The sequence below is a fragment of the Excalfactoria chinensis genome, chromosome 1 (genome assembly GCF_039878825.1).
Source record: "Excalfactoria chinensis isolate bCotChi1 chromosome 1, bCotChi1.hap2, whole genome shotgun sequence".
Taxonomy (NCBI): Eukaryota; Metazoa; Chordata; class Aves; order Galliformes; family Phasianidae; genus Excalfactoria; species Excalfactoria chinensis.
Window position 1 is genome coordinate 84,001,605 of NC_092825.1, and position 25,592 is coordinate 84,027,196.

At 42.2% G+C, this 25,592-nt stretch overlaps 1 protein-coding gene across 1 annotated transcript; it reads left to right on the plus strand.

Annotated features, from left to right (window-relative positions):
- Positions 1–1,290: 1,290 nt before the first annotated feature.
- On the plus strand, positions 1,291–23,787 carry CD96 (CD96 molecule). Its single transcript, XM_072337527.1, is given in 13 exon segments — positions 1,291–1,345; positions 2,254–2,479; positions 2,481–2,674; positions 4,874–5,010; positions 6,644–6,778; positions 12,450–12,541; positions 12,854–12,993; positions 13,706–13,756; positions 19,314–19,341; positions 21,198–21,287; positions 21,676–21,787; positions 22,241–22,324; positions 23,686–23,787. Coding segments are annotated over 13 exon segments (1,446 nt in total).
- Positions 23,788–25,592: the final 1,805 nt, after the last annotated feature.

Here is a 25,592-nt window from a genome sequence, read left to right on the forward strand (position 1 = left end):
CTTGCTTGCTGATCGCACCCCATACTGCGGGTTAGAGTGGTAATGGGACACCCATATTCAGTCCACAGAGCAGGGGCTGGGGAAGGGTGGTATTTTTGGGCTGAAGCAGAAAGCCTTGCTAGTGTGTATTTCTAGAGCAAATCCTGACCACTGGTAGCGATCTTCTGTTCTGTGACAACTTTCTAATAACCTTGGTTATCTCATGCAGCTGATAAGGAGCGAATGGTTTGTGCTGATGAGCAGATTACATTGGTTTATTCAAAACATCTAGCCATTTTTTTTTTTCCCACCAGAATAATCACTGAGTTATCTCACTTGTGTTTAGGACAACGTGTATTCATCTCCCATTGGAAAAGTCAAACTGTGTTTTCAAAGAGCAAAGAAAATTCTCATTCTCACACGCATATCTTTGTGTGCAGGGGGGAGGAAGGGATGAAATACTTCATGGCAAGGACAGGTAGCACAGCTGTAACCCTTCTAACAGACTCCTCCTCTTCCCCACCCAGCTCTATGGGCCAGTTAGAAGGGCTTTAAACCAAAAAGCTGTCTAAGGAAAAAGGGAAAAATCACAAGCCTTTCCACCCCAATGTGCTGACAATCCTGCTTGCAGGAGTACTTACTGCTATCTTGGAAACAGAATCTTGTGGGATGAGCCTTTATCAATTAGGAAAGAAAAAAGCGAAGGTTCCTGCATGTGACTGATATGATAAAATTAATCTCGGTATCTAGCATAGGTTGTTACTGTCTTCAAAGTCAGTCAGACAGACTGCATTTAAACTCAGGAAAAATATTTCACGTGTATATTCATAGGAAATAAAAAGTTCCCAGATGCAAACTAAATAATAGTCTCAAGACATACGAATGGAAGAAAACTCAATACAATACCATTCAAAGAGAAGTAGGACTGGTTTTGTGTTTGTTTTTTTCCTGAGAATGAAGCCCTTGCTGAATTAATTCATACTATTTTCATAGTGAAAGTGACCACCCTCATCCCATTGGTGGAGAATAAATGGAGAATGAAATTTAGTAGTTTCACATGGAGCTCAAATATCAGCTAATGGACAGTACATGAGTTGGCAAACTGAAGTTAACATATCTATATAGCACAGACTATTTGCTTTGACTTGCAAATATTGAGTTAGAAACCCTTTTGCCTGAGAGAGTTCTACTTTGAATAACCTAAAGTGTTAGGCTACTAATACACAATACAAAATAAAATATTGATTCCTCATATGGAATTTTTTTAATTTTAATACAAAATATTAAAGTACTTCTTGCTGTGCCTTGTTTATGCGGTCCTTTGACCACATACTACATCAGTATGAAGTGACAGATGACATGCTGGGTATCTCTTGCCTTCTAGTCTAATCCAAACATTGCTAATTAGGATTTGCTAATGCAAAAGTTTCAGTAAAACCAGTTAGCATTTGTTATAATAGTCCTTTGTCCAGTGGAGCCAGTTTTATGTAGGTAAGTGTAGACAGGCACTTATCCGCTCTTAGTTGTCTTTACCTTTCTACCTCTTCCCACTTCTTGGAAGTGAATTAAAAGATGTTCATGAACGGAGGTTAAAAGGAGACGAAAGTTTGTACCTTAGAGATCATCGAGTCCAACTCCCGGGATTCGAGCCCTCTGTGTAGCACAGCGGCACTTCTCCCCCTTGCGCCACAGGGGGGATTCGAACCTGGGCCCTCTGGTGTTGCAAGCGGCAATTCTACTGCTGCGCCACCAGGGCACACATGCTCTTACTTGTTTCCCTGTCGAAGGGGAGCTGTGGGTGCCCCAAGTGGCTCCCAGTCAAGCAGGAGCAGTAAGGGGACATATCAGGGCAGCAGCAAACAAGTAGTGGAGGCTCAAGTTGAAAGCCCCTTCATTTCACTGACCCATTACTCCTTTACAGGGGACACTGAGGACTGCCAACATGTTCTGTGAAGTTAATTCAGGAAGAACCCATTCATACTGGGGTTGCTCATGTTGACGCTGAGGTGGGTACTGCTTCAGGCCATGCAGGAGCTATTTAACAACACGGAGGTGAAAAAACAGCTTTCTGCTGAAGCAGCACAGGAGCAGGGATCTGCAGTATCTCTCAGCTCTAAATTTTCTCACTGAAAGGGGGTTGTTGTGGTTGTAGGCACGAGCACAGCACCTTCAGAGTTATCTGGGGCTAAGGCACCAAATCATGTTAAAGGCAGTTTAGGAGAAAGCTTTGCTTGAACTTTTACCGTGCTGAAAACTCTTCCATTTGTTTTTAAGGCCAACTCAGAGACATCATTATACATACAGAAGTGGTCCACACTTTTCCAGGCACTGATGTGACCCTGAAGTGCACCTTCCCCAAACCACAGTACATCTACAAAGCACAGGCACAGTGGTCCAAGACCAGTAGCAACGAGCTGTCTGAAATATCTGTCCATCACACCAATTTCGGCATCCATTACTTTGAATTTCTTCAGACTCATTACAGCTGTTCTGTGTCCTTGCAGGAAGTGCTGCCACAGGGACATGAAAAAGACCTTGTGTTCTCCTGGCCCAGACTTCTCATCTGAATGCAACCAGTGGGCTCCACACTTGTGAAATATTACTACCTTCCTTCGCAGGCAGTACGAATGCAGTTTTGCTACTTACCCATATAGGACAAAGGCTGCAAAAGTCCAACTTTTCATCGAGGCAGAAGGTAAGTGGTCATACACACACACAAAAAATGCATTTCTTTTTCATAAAAGGGGAAAGAGGAAGGAGAACCGGTATAGGCAACATTTTGTTGGTCAGTGTCAGTGGTTTGTTTGAGATTTGCAAGGGTGTCACTGAATGCTGTCTCAGGCTCTCGTTAGCTGTTAACCAGCTCATGATTAGGAAACCTTACTTTTTTTGGAGGAATATGAAGTAAGACTGGAATGCACAAACAGTGGTCAGGTGGACAGTGTCTACGTTTGCATTTTGGAGGAGCATGGTGGAGATAAGACTGGGCGTGTGGTCAGAGGTGTGGTGGGATCAAAGCCATCAGCTTTCCAAACAACGTGGTGCCTCTGCTATGTATATGCTGCACTGAGAACTAGGAAGAGAAAACACCATTGTCTGGGTGAGATTGAGAACCGGACTTTGCAAAGCAGAACATCATTTAGGACACCACAGGGCCAGAAACTTGGCTTCTTTCCTCAGAATAAAAGGAAGCTGTAAAACAACATTAAGTAAGCCCTAGGGGAGAATGTGAACAGGGTTGATATTTAAACATGCCTGTAAAGGTGCAAATGGTTTTAAGTAGGGCATGAGTGAATTTGGCTACATATTAAACAACGGTTTTCTCAGCTGAGGAGCAGTGAGGGCAAAGTGTCTGAATTGATAAGAGATGGAGCTGGGCAGAGATGTTGGCTGAACTGGGCAAAGATGTGTCTGTGCTCAAGAGGGACTGGATTTAATGACCCTAGAAGCTTCTTTCCAGCCCGGGTTTCTGTTAGCAAGCTGAGAAAGATTAAACTGATGCAACAAACTTGGCAAGGTTTTGGTTCAGAGTTTCAGAGTTTGGTTCAGAGCCTAGCATGCTCACCTGCTGCTGCTGCATGGGACTGTACCCAGCACACTTTCAAGGGCTGAGAGCAGGGTGTGTGCAAGGAATGTTAGAGGTAGCAGAGGGGAGAAGTGCCCATAGGTGGAGTTCCATCCTTCATGCAGTTTTTCTCCATCCCTTCCCTAATATGATAATAGTGATAATCAAGTGCCGATCTTCCTTCACCCTTGTTTGATGCTGGCATGTTTGATGCTGTAAATGTGGTCTACATTTGTCAAATATGTGCAGTTGCTGTTCATATCTGCAGCACTGTGGATTTTTTAGCCACTGCATTATGTGTTACTGATAACATTTGCTGGAGACAGCTAAAAAAAGTCAGTTTACAGTGCACCTCTTGATGCTTTTCATTTTAAAGTAATCGGGGCTTTTGCAATGAACCTTGCCCACTCAAAAGAAGGCAAAAAGCTTTAATGCAGCCTGTGAGTGGAATGGAGATGGGCAGTCATTATCAGTAAAGTATAGCTCCCAGCTGTGTCAGAGCAAAGTGAATCCAGCACTTTATCTATTCTGCCTCAGACCACAAGCCAGAACTACCAGGAGAGCAAAGTTCAGGAGCGTCCATGCAGGCTGCAGCATAGGAGCTGGCGAGAGATCTTAACATCTGCCCAGGCACTCAAACCATTGCATGACTGTACCACCACTCTTCCTGCTAAGATGTGGGGGTGCAGACAGATCTGACTTCTGGATCACGGATGCGCTCTGCTGGATGCATCACTTCTGACCTCCCACAGGTGGTTTTGAGCCCTGAAGGAGTAGGGGGGGGAGGGTAGGAGGTGCTGAGATACTTTTAAAAATAGACACCACAGTAAAGAGTGAGAAGCTCTGCTCCTGGGGGAAGGCAGGTTTGAGAATAAAAAAGGACCACTTACACTGAAAAATGGAGTTGATCTTAACCCATCTGACATGCTGAACACCTTAACTGATGCAAAGAAAGTCTGCAGAGAAAAGAAAATAGAGGGGTGCGAGATTGATGTGGAGATTTATTGCAGTGGAAAAAAAATCATATGAGAAAAATTGAAGATCAGCTTCAAAAGGAAATGCCTTGGTCCAGCAGTTCAGCAAAGGTTTATGTGAATTTTGGTAAGGTCATGAGTTAGATTAATGAAATTGCATCTGGATATGGATGCAGGGCTTTCGTTAACAAATGTGTCTATGGATAGTGGTGAAAAACTACTCTTCTAATTAAAAACCCTGTTCCTTCATCAGAAGACCAGTCAGCATTAGTTCCTGAATCATAATGAACACCGTGTTTCTGATTTTCCTTCTTGGGCTTTTTGGTTGTTGTTAATATTGTTGCCATGATAAAAGAAGAGCAGCATTACATAAAGGAAGTGCAGTTAAACCAGACTTCAGAAATTCCATGCTTTAAGAACATGACCTCATGAAACCAGTCCAATTATGCTTTGAAATGGACAGTGTTAAGTATGAATATTATTTCATCTCAGGTACAAATTACAGAAGAACATACAGGGTATTTTTGCAGAGAGAAATAGAAACTTAGATGTTACTGTGTCCTGCAGAATCTGTTAAACAAAAGCTATCAATTGTGTTAAAGCACGATTATAATGAAAAAGGCTTAGAGGTGGTTTTGCAACACATATACCACAAACAATAGCTGATAAAAGAAATACAAACAGGGAAAATCCTTTCATAATTGCTTTTAATTTTTTTCAAGAGAGCATGTAGAGCAGGTCTGTGGAAAGTGCCAAAGAATTTAACAAATACAACAACTCAAATATTCTCTGCATGGGATTTCTCAGGGAGTTTTGCTGTAGTGAAGCTCTACTATCTCTGGAAAATACAGTCGCTGCATAGGTTAGTGAGATATTAGGCTTTAATTAAAAAAAAGGAAAAGAAAAAGCTGCTGAAACTCACCACCCACTCCACCCACTACCTCACTGTGCTCACATGCACTATTTGGTCTCTGTAAACATTCAGCGAGCATCTGTGAATGTCAATGGGTGTAGTTTCTTCTGCATGGAGAAATTCAGAGACACACTTTCATACACACTTCCATGTCAGATGCCATTCAGTCAGACTGCCACTCTGCTGCCATCTGTCACACAGCAACAAAATGTAACAGAATATTGGTGAGAAGATTCAACATCTACTGCCATACCACCAGCATCCACCTCTGATGTCATGAGCCAACATAATAATATAGGAGACATTTCTTTCAGAGCAGCCCTTGTATTTAACCACTAACATAAAAACTATGAGCAGTTTACTGTAAGTCTTAACCTTCTAGCATTAACTTCAATATAAATACCAGCAAGCAGAGTGCTTGAGCTTTGCCCTTAAGTTTCTGTGTGTTGTCACTGATGACTTGTAATTGTTGGAGTTTTTCTTTAAGGAGACTTTCAGACACGATAGGTTTCTCAGCCTTCCGTCTTAGGTCATTACCTATTCAGATCTCTTTACAGTGAATTCCGAATTTTAAAGCTCTTTAACATTTTCATAGGGAATGTGTTTGCCCTTAACATGATTTAGTGCAACAAGGTCACTCTACAAAATCAAGCAGCAGAGCAAGGAAAAAAGCAAACAAACAACAACATGAAAGGTCAGCACAATAATGCACGTAGGTCACCAGGAGTCATTCAGAGGACAGCTTGCAAGTATGTACCAAGGCACAGCTGTCTATGATGTGTGACAGATCCCTATCTCAAGGTGACTGGCACACAGGCAGTTAGAAGATGTGACTTCTGGCCCTTATAACTACTTACAAGTACAAAGCAAAGATTGTCTTGGTATTTCTGCTTTGTTTCATGAGTAGGAGATATCCAGCATGACTTTCAGGATTCTGTAGTAAGAAAGCTCTATCTGTTGCAAGGGCCAGGACTTACAAGACACAGCTATTTGCTCCCTAGTTTATTGGTAAAATGATGAAGTTTTGAAGTTCTGAGTGATTTCATCATAAAAAGACAATGTATTTGGGAAAAATAGGTGTTGTAGATGTTTAAGTACATTTCCTCCTTGTTATTCCTCAATATTTTCATGCTGGGAGTAGTGCTGGTCCACAAAAATAGGAGGGAGTGTTTGGTCTTCACGTCTTATGTATGTGAAATGTCACAGGAGTAAAATGGAAAGAAAGAAAAACCTATAACCAAGCAGTCCTCCTATCCTGAGGTGTATGGGAATGGCAGTGCACTCTATGGGTGGAGAGACTACTTGGGTCTGAATAACATTTTTTTGCCATCAAAATCATTGATGATGGCAAGAGGTTTTCTTGCCAAGGCTATAATTTCTGCTTATATACCAGTGTGTCTGAAAAACAAATGTCCAATCCTTCTAAAGTGAATGGGTGTCAAACAGCGGGACTATCGACCATACTTTGACTGTAGTTGCTTATTTGAGGAAGCCCGTGGCTCAGAGATGGCACAGTAATGCAAGGTTAATGCTCAGGATGCAAAGGAAGATTCAACAGGGAAAAGCAGAGAAAAAGTAAACCTCTGTCTTGGAGCTGTCAGTCACTGATGCAAGAGAAATAAAAATAGAAGTTAACTATCTGAGATTTCCTCTTGCGTATGCATGAGTCAAACACAACTTCTACTTATAAAAAAAATCAACATTTGTCAAGCAGCTACAAATGTTACCTGGTAATCATTCAAGTATACTAAGACATTTGAACTCTCCCTGTCCTCTGCCCCTGCTGATTCTCTTTGCCTTGGTTTGAGCATCATTCAAACAAAGCGGTTGCTTTATTTGGCTTATTCTCTGAATTACTGTGTCACGTGTGACTGTGTGTGCACTCCCATCAGCTTCTTAGTACAAGAGGGTAGAGACACAAACAAGAGACAGAAACCATAGCCTTTGCTGTTGGGTTTCTCTGGCCATCCTGTGATGCTCCTGGAAACTGCTGGCTGGTCTCTGACAGTGGTGTTGGGCTATTAGCCTCTAGCAGTGCTCTGAGCATAGGGCTTGCTGGAGCAGCCCTCCGATAGAGCTGGATGCTGAGAGAGATGGATGCTGAGGTGGCCTTCTCAGACCTTGGACTGACAGAGCCCAGATCCCAGAGGTAATGTAGTTGTATGTTCCAAGCCCCTTCATTGAATCTCAGCCCATTCATTGGTAAAACAGGAGCTGGGGAAGAACAAGTGCAAGGATCCCATGAGCTGGGCAGCATGAACACAGCAGAGACAACATAGGTGATTCCTATAGGGTGATATTCTTCAGCATCTGATGTAATGCTAAGTTTTGGCTTTAGGAGAAAAACAATCTTGATAACACACCAATGCTTTAGTTGCTGCTAAGCAGTGCTGTGCAGAACCAAGGATGTTCTAGTTTCTCAGGTCTTTATGCTGTCTTGCCAATTAGGAGGGCTGGGGGGCACAGGGAGCTTAGAGAGAACAGAACCAGAAAAGCTGATCTAAACTGGACAAAGGGATATTCCATGCCATATGACATCATGTGGAAAAAACTATAAAACTGAGGGGGGTTGGTCAGGGAGGGCAGCATTGCTTGGAGACTGGCTAGTCAGTAGGTGGTGAGCTTCTACATCGTGCATCATTTCTTTTGTATATATAATTATCATTACTATTATTTCCCTCTCCCTTTTCTGTCTCAGTAAATACTTTCTATCTCAACTCTCTATCTCAACAAGTTTTACTTCTTTTTTTTCCCCAGTTCTCTCCCCCATTCTGCTGGGAGGAGAGGGAGCGATCAATAGGCTGTGTGGAGTTTAGCTGCCTGCTGGGTTAAGCCACACCAATAAGTCAATCCAGGTATAACCAGTCAGTAACACTAGGTAGAAAAGTGGAAATTAGAAGAAGAGGGAGAAAGATTCCTAGGTGGATTAGCTGTAAAAAAATGTCAGTGAAACTTGAACTCATTACCTCAGGGAGAAAAGTAAAGAACTAAGGTGAGTGACCCTGTGTGGGTTAGCAGGGTTAGTAAAAAAGAAGAAAAGCAAATTATATTAATGGTGGAGAATTATATGAGATTTATGTTGGAAAGTGAAAGAACTGCAGATCTCTTCAGTAATTCAGGGTCTTCACTTTTTTCCAGCCCAATTTTAAGGCTCAGAGAGGGACAGAAACATGATTTATTCAAGGCTTTTGAGACGTGTTCTTACCACAGTTACAGCAGTTCTTACTTAACATTCAACATAGCAGCAAACCAATGGCTAAATCAGAAATGCCAGGAAAATAAAGGCTTATGGTGCCTGATAGCTTGTATCTATACAGTCAGCTCTGCCTGGAACAGAAATATTGCGCAAACAAAATAAAATAATAAAAACACATATTCCATTCCTTGTGATCATCAGAAATGTGCTGCTTTGACACAAAGGTGAAGTTTGGGCTTCTTGGTCAAGCAGGAAGTGTCTGTGGTGTGACACTGATCATACAATGGCCTAGATAATAGAACGTGTGAAGTTGGTTACTCACTATCAACAGACATTTTGAGGGACAGCGGGCAATGGCTAAAGCTTTGGCAGATGGTTTTGATAGGCAAACACCTGGAGGAACCAATAGGTGGAACTGATGACCTGCTGTCAGCTGCGATAGCAGAATGGTTTTAGCTAGCTTTAATAAAGATACCCAGGCATAACTGGAAAGGTAGGGAAATGCATCATAGATACTGTGGTAGTAGCTGCTGATGTATGCTTCCAAACACCTTCTTTGACCTCAAATTGGAGCGTGCATGCTTTTATCTTGCCAGATATGTGGGTGTGTATAGGATTTAATTTGCACTCTTTTTACAAAACAAGGCCATTAAGTCTCATTAGCAGTTGTTACCGTGACCTTCAGTACCCATTTCATTAATATGTTTTGGTTTGCTTTCCAGCCTACCCTGCAATTTCTACTGGCCTATAGGAAGGCTTGGCTGGCACCTTGCAAACGGTGAGCTTGCACAGCAGCTGCAAGTTGCTTAGCTGCTGTCCGCGACTCACATCCCTGCTTCTGAGCAATTCCTGTTCCAATAGCAGTATGCTGCTCCTGTGAGCACAAATGGGAGCTAGCTGAGGGATTCTCCCCGGGGTGGTAATGTCTGACCTTGCATTAGCCCAGGGAAGGCTCCAGTACAGGATGGAGAGGCTGTGAGTGGTCAGTGTTCATGCAGGTGGCTGGAGGTCTATGAAGAGACATGGTGAAAATTTTAGAGCTTTAGCATTGTGTTCAGTTATTTATTTTTAGGTTAGGAAGCAGCTATTTACTCAAGGTATGTGTGATTTTTTTAAAAACAAAAATGAAACAATGGAAATCATGATGTTTATCTAAGGGAATAATATTGCACAGGGAAGGAAAGGTAAGGAACCAGGGACAATGTAGCTAGTCAGCTTTTGAGGAGCAAGCAAGACAGAAAATACAAATCATTTGTGGGTGGTCCTTTCCTTGGGCCTCAATTATACATGGTTTACAGACAGCTAGTCAGAAAATGCCACTGTTTCTTTCCTAAAAGTCAACCATTCCTCTTTTGCAATAATATCTGTCACATTAGGACATAGAAACTACTAGGTCAGAAAACTTATGTTTTATTTTAAGTTTCAAGTAAAAACTTACAACATTTTAATGGCGATGTTCCAATTGTAGAAAGTTTCCAAGGAAATGTTCTCATTGCCATTTTGGATTGCAGACAGTGTGAAGAAACCGGCAAGCTCAGAAAAGTTGATAGGGAACACCTTGGACCACATTAACCATTATCGCTAATTATGAAAAATGAGGGATCTAAACAAAATCTGTTGGGGAAAGAATTAAAACTGATCTCCTTTGGTCTTCTCAGACTTTTCTTCTTTAGGCTATGATTCTTCACCTCTGTGAAAGGTTACAGCAAAAGGTGAATGGAATAGCCTTTTTGAGGCATACATATAGACTCCTGAAGCAGAAGATTTAGACTGCAAGAAAGATTTAGGTTAGATATTGGGAAACACTTTTTCATAGTGAGAGCCTGAAAGCTCTGGGAGATTGAGCAGATCATTTGCCACCATAACTGGGGCTGTGAGGAATAACATATCACCAATCCTGGCTTTTGGCAAGGAACAGTATTTTGGTTGTAACTACCAGCTGCATTTTCTAGTAAAACTTGGCAGTGTTTCATCTCTGACTCTGAGGTGAGCTTCAGCATTGTAGAAATGAGGACTGATTGAGAGATCCCCCTGGAACATTCATTTTGGGCAACAGTTCCTCTGAGTTCTTGCCATCTAGCTCAAGTGGATTCGGTGCAACTCTGACTCACAGCTGGAGATTTGGATTGTTCCCTAGTTACCTACAGTGTCAGTGAGAAAGTGATGGTCTCACCAGGCATAATGTATCACACTACTAGCACAATGCAGCTGGAGTAACCAAATGTCAATGGAGTGACTAGATCCAAGTTTGAGGATCCCTATTTAGTGCTGAACACTTATGTGTATACTGTAGAGAATTTCTTTTATCATCTGCTTCATAACAGCAAAACCTAAACAGAAAGTCTATTGTACGGTGCTGGCTGTACTTAGCACAAAACATATCTGTAGACCTTAAGACTGACTAACAAGCTGCTCTTGTTATGATGCTTTGCTTCCAATTGCCCCCATCCAGGTTGAAGCTACAAGCATCCCAAATTAAGAAATTTCTCCTCAGAAAGATGTCTGCTGACAGGCAGAGCCTTGTATTGTCCCATATCCATGCCTTTTCAGACAAGGCATGCTCAGGCAGTTCTGCAAAACCACTGTAATTTTCCTGGTGGCTTCCTTTCACTTGTGGTGTAGGACACCTTGTTTGCGCTGCCCTGCTAAGCAAAGCAAAGGGGTGTTGTTATCATGGGGCCAGATGATAGGAAATCTTTTGAGAGTGTTTGTCCATTCTTCACCTCCAGACAAACATTCACTCTTTTCTTTCTGTTTTCTACACTTTATTGTCAGGTTTAAATCTATTTTGGATAGCAGATGTCTATTTCTTCAAAGTAAACATCTATAAAAATATTCCGAACTAAAAATAGTTGAACAACAAGAGATTAATGAAAAGGGGAGAAAGCAATTACGTTATGAGTTCAGTGACTATTTACCAATACAGAGTTTCTGTTGGATATTTCCAGTCTCCATGCTGAATGATTGGCTTGTGCTGCCTGCAATTTATCAAACTTGCTTTCAGCTAAAAGTGTATACCACTTCCTTCAGTTGTGAGTGCAAAGGTCTTTGTGCTGCATGAGTAATAGTATGAATGTCTTTGTTTAGAGGGAAAAAGCAATTTTGCTTAGTATCATAAACTGCTAAGTAAATGTAATTGGGAACATCCAATTGAAAAAAAGATCTCCCACCCTTCTAGTATGCATCTCTTCATCCAGCCTTGATTTTGAATCTCTCCAGTCCTTCCCTTCTATTGCTTAAGGAGAAAGTAAGGTGAGTACAAACACAGATTTTTAGAGCAATTGGCATATGACCAGAACTACTGCATCCAAAGCATGTAATTTCTTGTGACTCCCAGAAGCCTCTTACATATGATGCTCTCTAGAAAGGTATCTGATTTTGTGTATTCAGTGTTATCAGTGTGCTGGGCAGCCTTTTTCATGGGATTTATCTCCTTGTCCAACTAACCAAGGTAGGAGTTGCATGGCAATGAGGAAGTGTCTCATTCTTGGCCCTGTGCTGTGACCATTACTAGTGCTAATGTTTCTCCATATGGGTGTTTGTCCCTGAGGTATTGAACTGAAGGATATGGAAGCCCACTATTCAGCCTGGCCGCGGGTAGTGATGAGGGTGACCCTTGACTTTCCTTCAGTTATGACTCCAATCAGAAATATGGCAGGAGAAAAAATACAATCAAGAGGAAGGAAATGCTTCCTTGCCAAGCAGGATGGTAAGTAATTAAGTTTGTCAGAGAGGCTTTGTCTGTTGTGGATGTTGGAAGTCAGCAGTGGCAGACAAGTGAGAAATGCTGGAGGCTAACAATTGGCTTTTACTGCCCTCCAGCCTAACATGAGCTGCATAGTGAGAAAGGTGTTTCCCAAGCCAAGCAGTGTGTGCTACATGGACCAAGAAAAACCTGACAGAGCAGCCTGGAGGTAATAAAACTCATGAACAGGTCAATGACAGAACCATAGAAATGATTAACAGCAAAAGCATTGGTTGCTAAACCACTCCTGCCAATGGCAGCATGTAGATGTCCACCTGGGTTACCACTTTGGACAGCATCTCAGCTAAGAAACTTTCAGCCATATGAGCTTGCTTTTCAGTAACAGCATTTAGCACCATTCTAATTTATAGCTTAAAGTGAGATGAAAGGGATTTGCAGGTTTGCTTTGTGTTTTTATTTGTTTGGTTTTTTTCTTCTCCTGAAATATCTATTGAACAAAAAGACTCACAAGATGGTGAAGGTTGCTATCATCAGATCTGTGCTTGATGGTACAAGGGACACACCAGGTACATATGATGTTGTTGTGTGTATGTCTGTTTTCCTTCCTTCAGAATGAAATACAGAGTATTTCATCACAAGAAATATTTGTTTCCTTTGGTGAGTTTTTCATAGGTAAGACACGTCTGAAGTGTCAAGAACATTATGTGTTACTCAGTGAGTAATCCTGCAGTGTGGCTGGCAAGAAGCGCAGACTGACTTCCTTTAGCACCCTCTTGTGCCTGCCTCATATTCAGGTGTAGATGCACAGTTAAACCTTTCTTTCTTTTCTTCTAATGTATATGCTCTTTGCACATTAACAATATCATTGAACTGCTGGACTCTGAGCAGTCTTTTTAGGTACACCAAGTAAACTGGTAGCTACTTGCACCTGTATTCACTTTTGGCTGTGGATACACCTATCAGTGTGTTTCTCAGCAAAGACTGTTTTGAAAACCAAAGCTCAGTCCCTTTGAAATATGGCTTCAGAGGGATGGAAGATAAATGATCATTTTTCTCCAAAATGACTCATTTCACACAATTTGCAGTTTAGTAGAAATGTACTCAAATGAGAGAGTCATCAATTAAAGAAGTCCACATTCTTGCCTGTGGGCTATACTAAGATAGCTCCACTCTGTATAAAAATGTTAATGTCTTTAGATGTGACATTCTTGGCTGCGTTCTGTGAAGGTGCCATACTAATGCACAGTGTGACACAAACCCCAAACTAAACTTACAGCCTTTTGTTTTGTTTTGTTTTGATTTTAAGCAAACCCTCACTTCTTTTAAGAACTACTTTCATCTTCTTCCCCCCCTCCTCCCTCCAAAAATATATATACCTCTAATGAAGCCTTATCCCAAGCTTTTACCACATTGGCTTCAGCAGGTAGAAAAAATTAGAAAACAAAATAACTTGGGTTATATTAAGGGTGCATCTATAATTTTTAAAGCTATTAGGGAAATGATCTTGCAATAGTAAGGCATCCTTCTGTTTGCATAGGAAGGTATCCTTTTCTGCTGCTATGACTTGAGAGCAAATACAACAAAGAGAGAGTCTGGTGATGTAATCTATCATAGCTAAACCCAAACCTAACTAAGCCTTAGCCTTGAGGAGCACTTCATTATTCCTGATGCTTCAGCTGGCATTTGAATATAGCTCTTCCAGCACTGAGTTGGTAATTAAAAACAACATCCCTACTAATGGTTCAACATTCTGCTTAAGGAAACAACCAACATCCTCAATGCTTCTACCTAATTTAGGAACTGACTGAATGTTTCTTAATTTGTGTAAATTTGGCAAATCTATGTTCTGTCTCCACAAGTTCATCTTATTTTCAACTTATTGCAGATAAATGACCTGTTTTCCCTACACCTCAGGGGAAGTCCTTTGGAGATGGCTTTCCTTGGGTAGCAGGCTTTGTACTGTCCATGATACAGCTATGTTTCAGCAGTGGGTCATGTGAGCATATCAGAGAAATGCTGTGGATAAATGGCAAGGGAAGAAGTATATTTTTCTACATGAGCTTCTTCTTACTTGGGATGTAGATGCTGCTTGGGAAGGACAATATCTCTGCTGTGTTTGGCTGGCTGGTGAACAGCCCTAGGATTATAAGGAACCAAGCTATTTCTCTGCACTTCTTTGAGGACTCAGTAAGCACTTTTCAATGCAGCATCTTTACATTTCCTATCAGACTTGCAGCCTGCAGGATGCCTCATGGATGGACCCATGAAGGGGTCTCACCACCAGGTCATATATGCTATTTCAACCTGCATGCTGATCAGACACATCTGTTTGTATGGGTTGAAACCAGGTAGCTCACTGCTTCTCTTTAGGTGAGGTACATACTGGAGGTTCCAGAGGCTTCAGACCCTTTAGCCCCAAAACCTTCCCAAGGGATTGCATAGCCCTGTTACTTCATTTGCTTCTTGTTTCTTGCCAGACCACCTGGCTGGGTTGTGCACTGGAAGATTACTTGGAATTAAGTGTGATGTATTCTCTCTCTTTTAAGCCCTTGAATGATCCTCTTTTTTAAATATACAGATAAATACATTTTTCGCTCTTAGTAAAGGTGTTTGATTTGTTGTAGACCTTGGAAATTCAGTACTTCCATCAGCTGTCATGACTACCTCAGGTGAGGAAGAATTTTAAAAGCCTTCCTTATTACTCATTCAGAAGAGGTATGATCTCTGTTTGACCTGTACTTAAATGCCATGTACACAGAGCCAGAGGCATACCAGTGAGAGGTCAGCATGCGCTGCACTGGTCGTACCTATAGTGCTTTTGGATGGGAATTTGTGAGCTGTGAAATCATTTAGCAAGAGAGCTAACACAAATCTTGCTAAAGCTCTGTCACACTAGGACAGCATGTAAAATGGCTTGCTGAATATCAAATGTTGTTCTTACACTTTTTATAAAATGGGATAGAAACCCTATAAATCTACCAATAAATTTATCCTATTATGATGGTGAAGTGTCTGTGACAGAAAAGAATTTTAAATCCCCCCCCCCCCTTTTTTTTTTAATTTGACCTGACAGTAGCAAATTGTCCCCATTCATTAATTATGGGGTAAGTGATGCTGCTTTACTAGAGGAAAGATATGGATAATCGCATTAAACTCTTTTCTGCAGCTGAGAGGAAAAGCCACAAGAGTTCGAGAGCACCCAGACCTGCACAGCCGTGGTGTGTTCCCAGGCCCGCTTTTGGAAAGGCTCTGACTAGGCTTAGGAGCACCACCAGCATGTACGTAATCAACCTCACAGCCGTTAAACTGAACTCTATGCTTAAAAACAGAAATCAGGAATGCACAGCCAACTCATGTGAAAGGGTCTGCTTTAATAACCTTAACTGTCACTGATCGCCCGCTGAATTTATGGGGTGTGTTTTGAGCATTTAACCTGCAACCCTGACAGTAGGCTCCTGCCACAAAGTTCTTGTTTAGCCAGTGCCTGCCGCAAGCCCTTTGATCTATACCCATTTGAGGCTTTTTATGATTTATTCATTATATTTTTTAAACACTCTATCGACTAAAAGGGATACTGTTTAATCTTTGTTTCTCTAGAGGACCAGGCTACATCTTCCAGCTCTCTGAATTCCGCCAGTTGAGCAAGCTTGGCTCCCTCTTGTGTGACACAGGGTAATGAATTAGGCTAAAATGATTTACCTGTCACTTCACTGCGAATAAAAAGATGAGAGTCTCTCATTCTGGAGACAAACAGCACATGCAAAATGGCAGCATGGGCAGCACAAGGAAGAGGCAATGCAGTATGACAGCGCTGAACATTGCCTTCCCCTCCATAGCAGCGCAGTGGCAATGCCAAGAGTGAATATAGTCTGCAGTACTTACAGCAGCCTTGTTCTCCAAACAAAATGGATTGCAACAGGCTGACTTTCATGAGCCTGTGAGGTATTGAATGTCCTACTTCACCCATACAATTCCACCCTGTAAAATTCACTTAAAGAAATCTCTGTTATGCTACAGCCATTTTTACCCAAACATGGATGAGCAATGCAGTTGGCAATGTGTCATAGTACTGGCATAAGAAACTGAGCAAAAGACTTGATTCCAACCCAGCATAGTGCTGTTTGGGAGCTGAATCCCTTAAAGCCCTGGGGAATGCAGGGGATATATTTGTGTGCATATATCTGTGTATGTGTGTATACACATATCATGACATGAACACAAATTGCAGTGGCGCTGAAATTAAATCCTGGTTCTTCTTGGTCTGCCTTCCTCAATTCCTAAAGCAGACACCTGGCTGCCAGTGGGTCACTAAGGAAGAATAATTTTGCCTATAAATTGCCTAAGACTATAAATACACAATGCAAATAGAGAGGCCCTCTCTCCATTAGCTGTATATCATCAGTGTCTGAGGAGATACAATGTCAAAGTCATAGTGCAAGGCAGAGCTGAGCTATTTCTCTGCTATAAATAGCCCCAGGGACAGCTGCCTTCTAACCAGCACCCTAGACACGTGGCAGAAGCACTTTGTTGACCGTGGGTTAATGCTGCACGTCTCTGGCTCACTCTTGGTTCCCACACCAGTGCCACTATGGCCCTCTTGGTCAGACCCTTTGGGCTGTAGCTGAGCTTGCTAAATCCAAGCCTGTAAGGAAGGGTGTTGTTTCAGCTCTTGTTAGTCTGCAAGATTTTAAATGAAAACCAAGAGACAGCTGGGAATTAATACAAGGGAACAATGCACAGAAATAGGTGAGAGGAGAAGGGGAGGCAAAACCAGGGCCCTTAAATTCACGGCTTGATCTCCGAGTCCAGAGATGCCCAGGCTAAGATAAAGCTGTATTTCACTTTCTCGGGTTTGTTCAGATAGCGAAATGGTACTTCTCCAAAAATGAGACAGGTGTTAGGAAAGATGGTCTTTTTTTAGTAAATGTGAAATAATCCTCATGGGCAAATAGAAGTCTGCTTGCTAACAACCATCTGTCTGTGTTTGATTATCAGATAAATATTCTGCTCTAGAATACTTACTGCTTCAAAGGAAGATTAAAGGAAACGTTAAATAGGTTGATAGCACCAGACATCACAGGTGTGAACCCTCTGTGCTAACTTCCTCAAAACTTCTCTTTGTTAGTTGGGAAAATGGTCTCGTCCCATTAGAGCAGGTAAAACCCTGTCTAAATTCAGATTTACATGTGTTTGTTTATTGCAGTCAGTTGATACCACGTTGAAAAGAGCCAAAATGCTCGTCGTTTTGAGTTTCAGCTGAAACCCAAAAATGCAGGCTTTAATGCCCTGAAATTAATTCATCCATTTCACTATGCTCTTCTTGCATCTCAAGCATGTGACAGACCTTTAAAACCAGACACAGCTTTCTGTGGTGGTGCCTGAGGGAAGACAAAATCTCAGGTAGTAGTTTACTAGGGATTTATATCTCTAGGGAAGGAAGAGGAAAAATATAAAGAGCAAGCGATGGGATTCTCAACAATTATTGCAAGCATGTGTGTTTTTCAACAGGAGAGGTTATGTTCTGAGCTGCATTAAAAGAGAAGTGACCAGCAGGGAGAGGGAGGTGATTGTCCCTGTCTACTCAGCTCTTGTGATGCCCCACCTGAAGTACTGAGTCCAGGCCTGGGACCCTCAGCGCAAGAAAGATGCAGAGCTCTTGGAACAAGTCCAGAGGAGGCCACTAAGGTGATCAGAGGGCTGGAGCATCTTTCCTATAAAGAAAGGTTGAGGGAACTGGGCCTGTTTAGCTTGGAGAAGAGAAGGCTCTAGGGAGACCTCATTGTGTCCTTCCAGTACTTGAAGGGAGCATATAAACAGGAGGGGGAATGACTATTTACAAAGGGTGGACAGTGATAGTACAAGGGGGGAATAGTTTTAAACTGAGACAGGGGAGGTTTAGGTTAGAGATTAGGAGGAAGTTTTTCACCCAGAGGGTGGTGATGCACTGGAACAGGTTGCCCAAAGGAGGCTGTGGATGCCCCATCCCTGGAGGCATTCAAGGTCAGGCTGGATGCGACTCTGGGCAACCTGGTCTGGTGGTTGGTGATCCTGCACACAGCAGGGGGTTGGAACTGGATGAGCACTGTAGTCCTTTTCAACCCAGGCCATTCTATGATTCTTTGATTTCTACCCTAGAGACAAGAAGCTGTATCAGCACCACAGTGTTCAGAGAGAACAAGACAACAGCATGTGAGTAGATGATACATCTTTGCCTGATTGGACTGTAGCAGGGGAGTTATGAAGATAAAATTACAGGTGCTGCAAAGTGCAAGTGTGGTACGAACTTAGTGTTGGTTTGCATATCTGTATTAATCAGGAGTCTCTTGCAAAAGATGCAGTAACAGGTACTCAAATTCATGTGGCCCTCAGCCTGAAATGCTTTTGCTAAGCACATGACATCTGCTGTGCTTCTGTTCAGTTGCTGCCTGATAGTCATCACATTGCCATCTAAAAATAATTACTAAACACGGCAAAGCTGTGTCCAAGCAGAGACCAAACACTGGGTGGTATAACCTGTACTAGCATTTTAATGCTCCACAGAAGCATTCCCCTGCTGAACTTCACTCAGTTAGAAAACAAAGACTTGAGTCTTCCAATCCATTGAGGATTTGCAGCAATGAGAGAGAAACGAAAAACATTTGAGTATACTGTGTTTATTAAACGTATTTAATTTAATAATATTAAAATAAGGAGAGTTGCTAGGCAAATGCAGAGAGTACTGGGGGTAGTATATGGATGAAATAAATTACTGGAGAAGCTAAATAAAATCATGGAGCAGCAATGAAATCATGAGCTAATGTGGGGCTATAAAGGCTGGCTAATAGAGCACTGGAAAACAGCCTCATTAAGGACTAATGAATGAAAAAAAAAGGTGGGGGTTGACATTTTTTTTCACAGATCTTTCTCTTCAGAAAACCTCTGTTTAGCAGCAGAACGCCAGAAATTAACTTCTTTCTTAACATCTTGGTTTGTGCTTTCAGGACAGGCAGAACCCATCTGTGTGCCATTGTAATTGTATGGCAGACCTCTTCTGGCTGAAGCGCAAATAAAACAGCCACTTTCCTTTTCCTGGAATATATTGTTGGCAGCACAATGGTGCTTCTTTACCAGTATATAACCCACAACCGTGCATTTCAGCCCAAACCTTGTGACAGCACCTCATGCTTCATGATCCCGCTCTTTCACAGCTTGCTTGTTGCAGTTTCATTAAAAGAGGGAAGTTCCATTTGCGAGCAGCTCTATTCTCCCTCTTCCCCATAGCTACACCCTGCCTGGCAGGCAGCAGAGCTGCAGCCCTGGACGGTCCTCAGCAATGGAGCTACAACTGAGAACAGTTTCAGGGCACATAAGGCATTGGAGCACCTGCTGATGCACAGCAATGAGTTTCAGCATGTCTCCCCCCAGGGCCACCAGGCTCCTATAGCAGGGATTACTGCTATTAGTTAAATCCTCTGAGGCTGTAACAGAGACCATTATGTAAATAATCATACGCAGCATTCGTTGGCATGCCGTATAGAGCACTGTGTTATGAGATTTCCATGTCCTCTTTTTTTTTTCTTTTCCTTTTTTATTTTTGCCTTTCCTAAATGACAGGTCTGCCGTGCTTATCCCTGTAGAATTTAATAACTGATAAGCAAGGCAAAAAGGAAATTTAAATTGAATTAACATTAAAAAAAACCCTTAGTGAAATTTTTTGGAGTGCCCTAAAAATGAATTGATTTTTTTCTGATTGTAATTGGGCATTCATACATGCTTGAGTGCATGCATACACATATATATAGCAGGTAGGGATTTATAATGCCTATGTATGAAAATATACATAGATACAGTGTGTGTATATATGCACACATACACGTGTATTAAAAATAATCTGCTATATATATACGTATATATGAGTGCTTAAGCCAGCACCTCATGAGAGAGCAAGATTTTCCTGGCTCTGTCTACTGTTCTACATCATTTAAACAGTGGGATTTTTTTTCTTTGATCTATAAACCAGCAATTATACTAAAGGCTTTCAGGTATCTCTGTTAACCGCATTTGTTGTTTGCATCAGGAAAAAGTGAATGACATAAAATAGCCCCACTTAAGCCTAATGAAGCAGCTGAATAGAGGCTGTTACAATAATTTAATCATGTTTCTCCTTTTATACAGATTTGAATGACTCTACCACTGAATTCCTGCAGAGCCTCAACCACACAACAGGCACCTCTGAGGGTACAACTCTTGAGCACTGTAAGTGTATACCATGTAGTCACGTAGCCACACAATGAAGCTATTGTTTTGGAGGACATGAACACAGGGGTAGCTTGGGAAAATAGAAACCCATCCTTCGGCAGCACTGATCTTAAATGCAGGCAGCTTAGCTGTATTAGGAAAGGGAAAAGTGTCTGTCTATAAAGAGATTAAAGATGATTTTTGTGGTACAGAGATAGTTCTTGATACAGAAGACTGAGGCCTCACTCAGTCATGGCAGAAGACTGGGCTGCTGCTAAGCCACTTAGTATCGTCAGCTTTTTCATTAGCATCAAAGAGGCAAAAGGCTTATCGCTATCCCAGAGTGATGCTCAGATTGGCTTGCTGGAACATCTTAATAGATATTTCCTAATATCCTTTCTTTCTTCTAATGTTCTCTAATTTGATAAAAAAACATATTTCTTTGCCTAGCAGTTGGTGGTAAGCCAAAAATGCAAGTGTCCCACTGACTGCACTTTGACATACAGTCCCTGCAATATGGTTTCCAGTCCTCAGCAAGGTGAATGACGGTAGCTTCTAAACGTAAAATCATAGAATGGCTTGGAAATATTATTTGTTTGTGAAAGTAAGCTACTAAAAATTCTCTGTGCCCATATCTTTGCATGTAGTGTGCCCTTCAACATCACAGACCAGTCTGTTTCATCTACCATATGGAAAAATTTATTTACCACCAGCCCATTGGTCAATAGTACTGCTGAGACATGATCCTATAAATCCTAAGCACTGGGAATGAGGGTTGGGGCTGTGCTGAGACACTGCTGGACTGTGGAGAAACTCACAGGGGAAAAGAGAACATGGCTGGTTTTCTGACAAACCACTTGTCAGGATGTGATTAAATTGCTTTCTGCTGCTGTTGGGTGGCTGAACTCAGCCCACAAACCCAATCAGAACACAAGCCCATGAACTGGGGCAGTGATATTCATCATTTATTGTGGTGAGTCATAAAACCTGGCCCTCCTATATGGGGCTGGGGCTGCTTTGTCCATGGGTCTGGAGAGAACCAGCAAGGCAAAAGAAAGAGGCCCAAACAACTTCACCTCTGGCCAGGTTTGGCTTATCACTGTTTCCTGTGTCCTTTGCAAGCGGTGTGAGGAATACAAAAGGCAGCCACTTCCCCTCACCACTGGTGGTCCTTCTCTTGTTCAGGGAATTACAGACTGACGGGCATAAGGACATAGTGTCAGTACCAAAAAGAGATGTAAGTATTAACTTGGGGAACAAAAAGGGTGGAAAGAAGCAGCACAAACTCCAGTCCAGGTGTTTTTACTTAAGCTACTTCATACACACCAGAAAGCTGTGCTACCATTCAACAAGACCTGCACAGACTAGAGAGTTGGACAGGGAGGATCCTGACAGGGTTTGACAAGAGCAAGTGTAGAGTCTTGAACATGGGGAGGAAAAACCACATGCATCAGTACAGGTTAGGGAATAACTTGCTGGAGAGGAGCTCTGCAGAGAAAGACCTGGGTGTCCTGGTGGACAACAGGTTGGCCACGAGCGAGCAGCATGTCTTCTGACCAAGAATGCCAATGATAACCTGGGGTGCATTGAAAAGAACATGGCCAGTCGGTGAAGGGAGGTGATCCTCCCCCTCTACTCTGCCCTGGTGAGGTCATGTTTAGAATACTGTGTCTGGTTCTGGGCTCCTCAGTTCAAAAAAGACAGAGATCTCCTGGCAGGAGTCCAGGAGAGGGCAACAAAGATGATAAAGTGCCTGGAGCATCTCCTGTATGAGGTAAGGCTGACTAACATGAGTCTGTTCAGCCTGAGGAAAAGAAGACTGAGAGCAAATCTGATAAATGTTTCTAAGTATCCAAAGGGAGATGGGAGGCAAAGAGATGAGGCCAGGCTCTGCTCAGTGATTCATAGCCATAGGACAAGGAGTAATGGCCTAAAACTTGAACATAGTTCTGTACTAACATTAGGAACTACAGATGTTATGAGTGTCAGAGCACTGACACCCAGAGCCCCTCATGTTAAGGGTGTCAGAGCACTGGCACAGGCTCCACAGGCTGTGGAGTCTAGTTCTGTGGAGATACTCAAGACCCATCTGGAAAGCTACGTGGACTTGCTGATCTCTAGCGGACCCTTCTAAGCCCTGCAGTTCTGTGATTCAGTGGCTCTGCAATCTGAGACGATCCATAGCATGCAAGGCCTTTAAGTACACTGATCACTACTTCCATTTTACCATGTGGAGGCTTAAAGCGTAGAGTGGTCTCAGACATTTCATCCATTCTGTGGAATGTCTCTAAAATATACCTCCAAAAAAGAGCTGTGGTGCAGCTTCAGTGTATGCTGTAGGGTATGAGGGAAGAATGCAAGGAATTTTTTTTTTCCAGAGCCTCTCACTTCTTTCTAATTATTTTGTGTGGTTATTGGAAAATACACTTTAATGAAACTGTACTATTTGAGTTATGGATAACATATGTGAAAATAGGCTACCTGATTCTTAATCCCAGTCAGAGAAGCACTGAGTTTGTAATTATTACCGAAGTTTAATTCCCTAGTAAAGCATTCAGAGATCTACTGATAAAAGCAGTATCTAAGAGCCAATTATTTTTAATCTTAATACCACTACTGAAGAGCTTGAACAATCACAGAGATCACAAATAATTTTCTGTCCCAGAAAAATCCTTTAGAAACAGAACATCAAACCCTAAATATCAAAGGCACAAACTGAGTTTAATTTTTTCACTGGTTTGGGACAGGTTCTTACTTTATCTTCTTTATCTTTACCTTGGCCTATAAACTGGCAAAGGAAAAAAGTTATGAGGTTTTAAATATGCCCTCAAAGAGCAATGGGAGCAGAAGAGCTCTGTGAGGGCTCTGAGATGTTCACCAGGACTATGATATTTTTTAAAGCATGGATGAAATACACTTGTGAGGTGGGAACTGGGCAAGCCAAATGGACATCAGGAGGTGCATTGGGGTTATAAAACAGAAACAGGGAAGTAATGTGTGAGAGCTAATGTCAGGTGCTGTTAAACCATGCTGTCTGCTTACTGCATTCTCTGTCCTCCTGTGGACATTTTACAACAACCTTTCACATGGCTTTTGTGTTATGCCATGTTTTGTCTCTCACATTTTGGTCTGAAGAGACTTTCATCTTTCAGGCTGCCACCATAGCCTATAAAGTACACGTCCATGGTGGACTCTGATGGGACTCCTCCATCCTGCCACAAACTGGAAAACCTGTAACATGGCCAGAACTCCTTGTGTAGTGTGTGGGAGAGTGACAATTAAGGAACGCTGTCTTTAAAGCAGTGATTACAAGAGCTGGGTGATAATGACCCATATTAAAATTCAGAGCGCCTAAATGACATTAATGTTGGAAGCTGATCACTCCTGAGCACACTGACTTCATCCCACCTCTCTCTCTATGCATTACACTAACACCATTGTGAGTGTCACAGGGAGATTACATGTGCTTAATTTGAATTGGGTAATCAACTGGGAATTTGCTGTCTTGTTAATGGGAGCAGATTAACACATCATTCCATAAGCCTGCCTAAAGAGTGCTGAAGCTTTCTGTTTTACTAAGTGTATAGAGATGACAGCTTTGCCACACCGTGATTACATGGGGAAACCTTGGCTTAATACAAGCTTTTTGATACCAACACGTGCAAATCTTCCAGTTAATTCTTTTTTACTCTGCCAGTGTTGACTAATATAAATGAACATTTTCCTATCACCGTGAAACCAACCGAACAACAAAAAAATTAGAAAAGACACCAATGCACAAATCAGTAGCTTACACCAAGAGGAAATACCTGTCAGCAGGGGGGTTGCAGCACACGATGGCCGGGAGAAGCAGGTGAGCCCAAACAACATCAGGCAGGCCCAATGGATGTGTTCATAAAGAAGACTGAGATGCCCTTGGTGATGTCACAAGAGTCCGCTTTGGGCTCATTTACAAGTCATTTGTGGACCGGAGACCTAAGGACTGAAACAAGGACACCCAGGATAACTTTATGTGCCAGTCTTTTTGAAAGAGCTGTGCCTTTGAAACAACAATTTCTCTTGAGTCTGCTTTACGGAGTGCTACATTTATGGTACACATCAAAAGGGAAATGAATACAATCGTTTTACTTTTCTTTGTTCTTCATTATATTTTGTCTTTAGCTTCTTCAAGACCCCGGGGGATGTTTCCCAGGTAGCTAACCCTTGTGAAGGGCACAGACAAGACTGACTCCATTCCTTGGCATTGACACTAAAGGTCAAATGACTGCTCCGTGGTTTAGGTCAGATCAGCACTCTGAATAATCTCAGCTGGGCCAGCGGTTGCATGATAATCAATGCAGGGTGCAAGAGATAGAGCAGGAGCACAGCTTTTGGCAGCAGTATGTCCTCGCATTGACTTCAGCAAGCCAAGAAACCGTCCCCACAAGCTGGTTTGAAAAATTATTGTGACCACAGTGGTCTTTCTACAATTAAGGAACAAATAAACTAAAATTAAATCATGTCAAATTTAAAACTGGTACTCTGATCAAGGAATGGGTTTTGCATTATTTACTTCTAAGCACTGGGCACTGAGTAATAGGGCTCAGTGCATGGAATGTCTGGTGCCTTCACATGAATGAATGACTTAACTGGAAAGAACAATCTGTCAGACAGTTAGTGTTTTGGAGAGTTATTTACCTTATAGTACACGGAGTTTTAAGTTCATTGTTAAGGAAAGAACGGCCCCGAAGCCCCCAGCCAGCCGCGGCCGCACCCTGCCGTGCGGCGCTGCGCTCCCAGCGACCAGCAGGTGGCGCCCCAGCACCGCAGCCAGAGGCGGGCAAGGCCCCGATAGGCTCCAAGACGCCACTCTTTCGGTTCTTTCTGTACCTGCAATGAACGTAGAGCAGTTTTTTAACTTCTCTTTGACTTTGTGTTTTCCTTACCAGGATAAGCATGTGTGTATACAGTTGCACAAGGGTAGGAATTCTGTTAGCCCTGGGGGTCTGCAAACAGCCCACCATCGCAATTTAAGTTATCAGATGGTTGCAGAGGGCCATGAG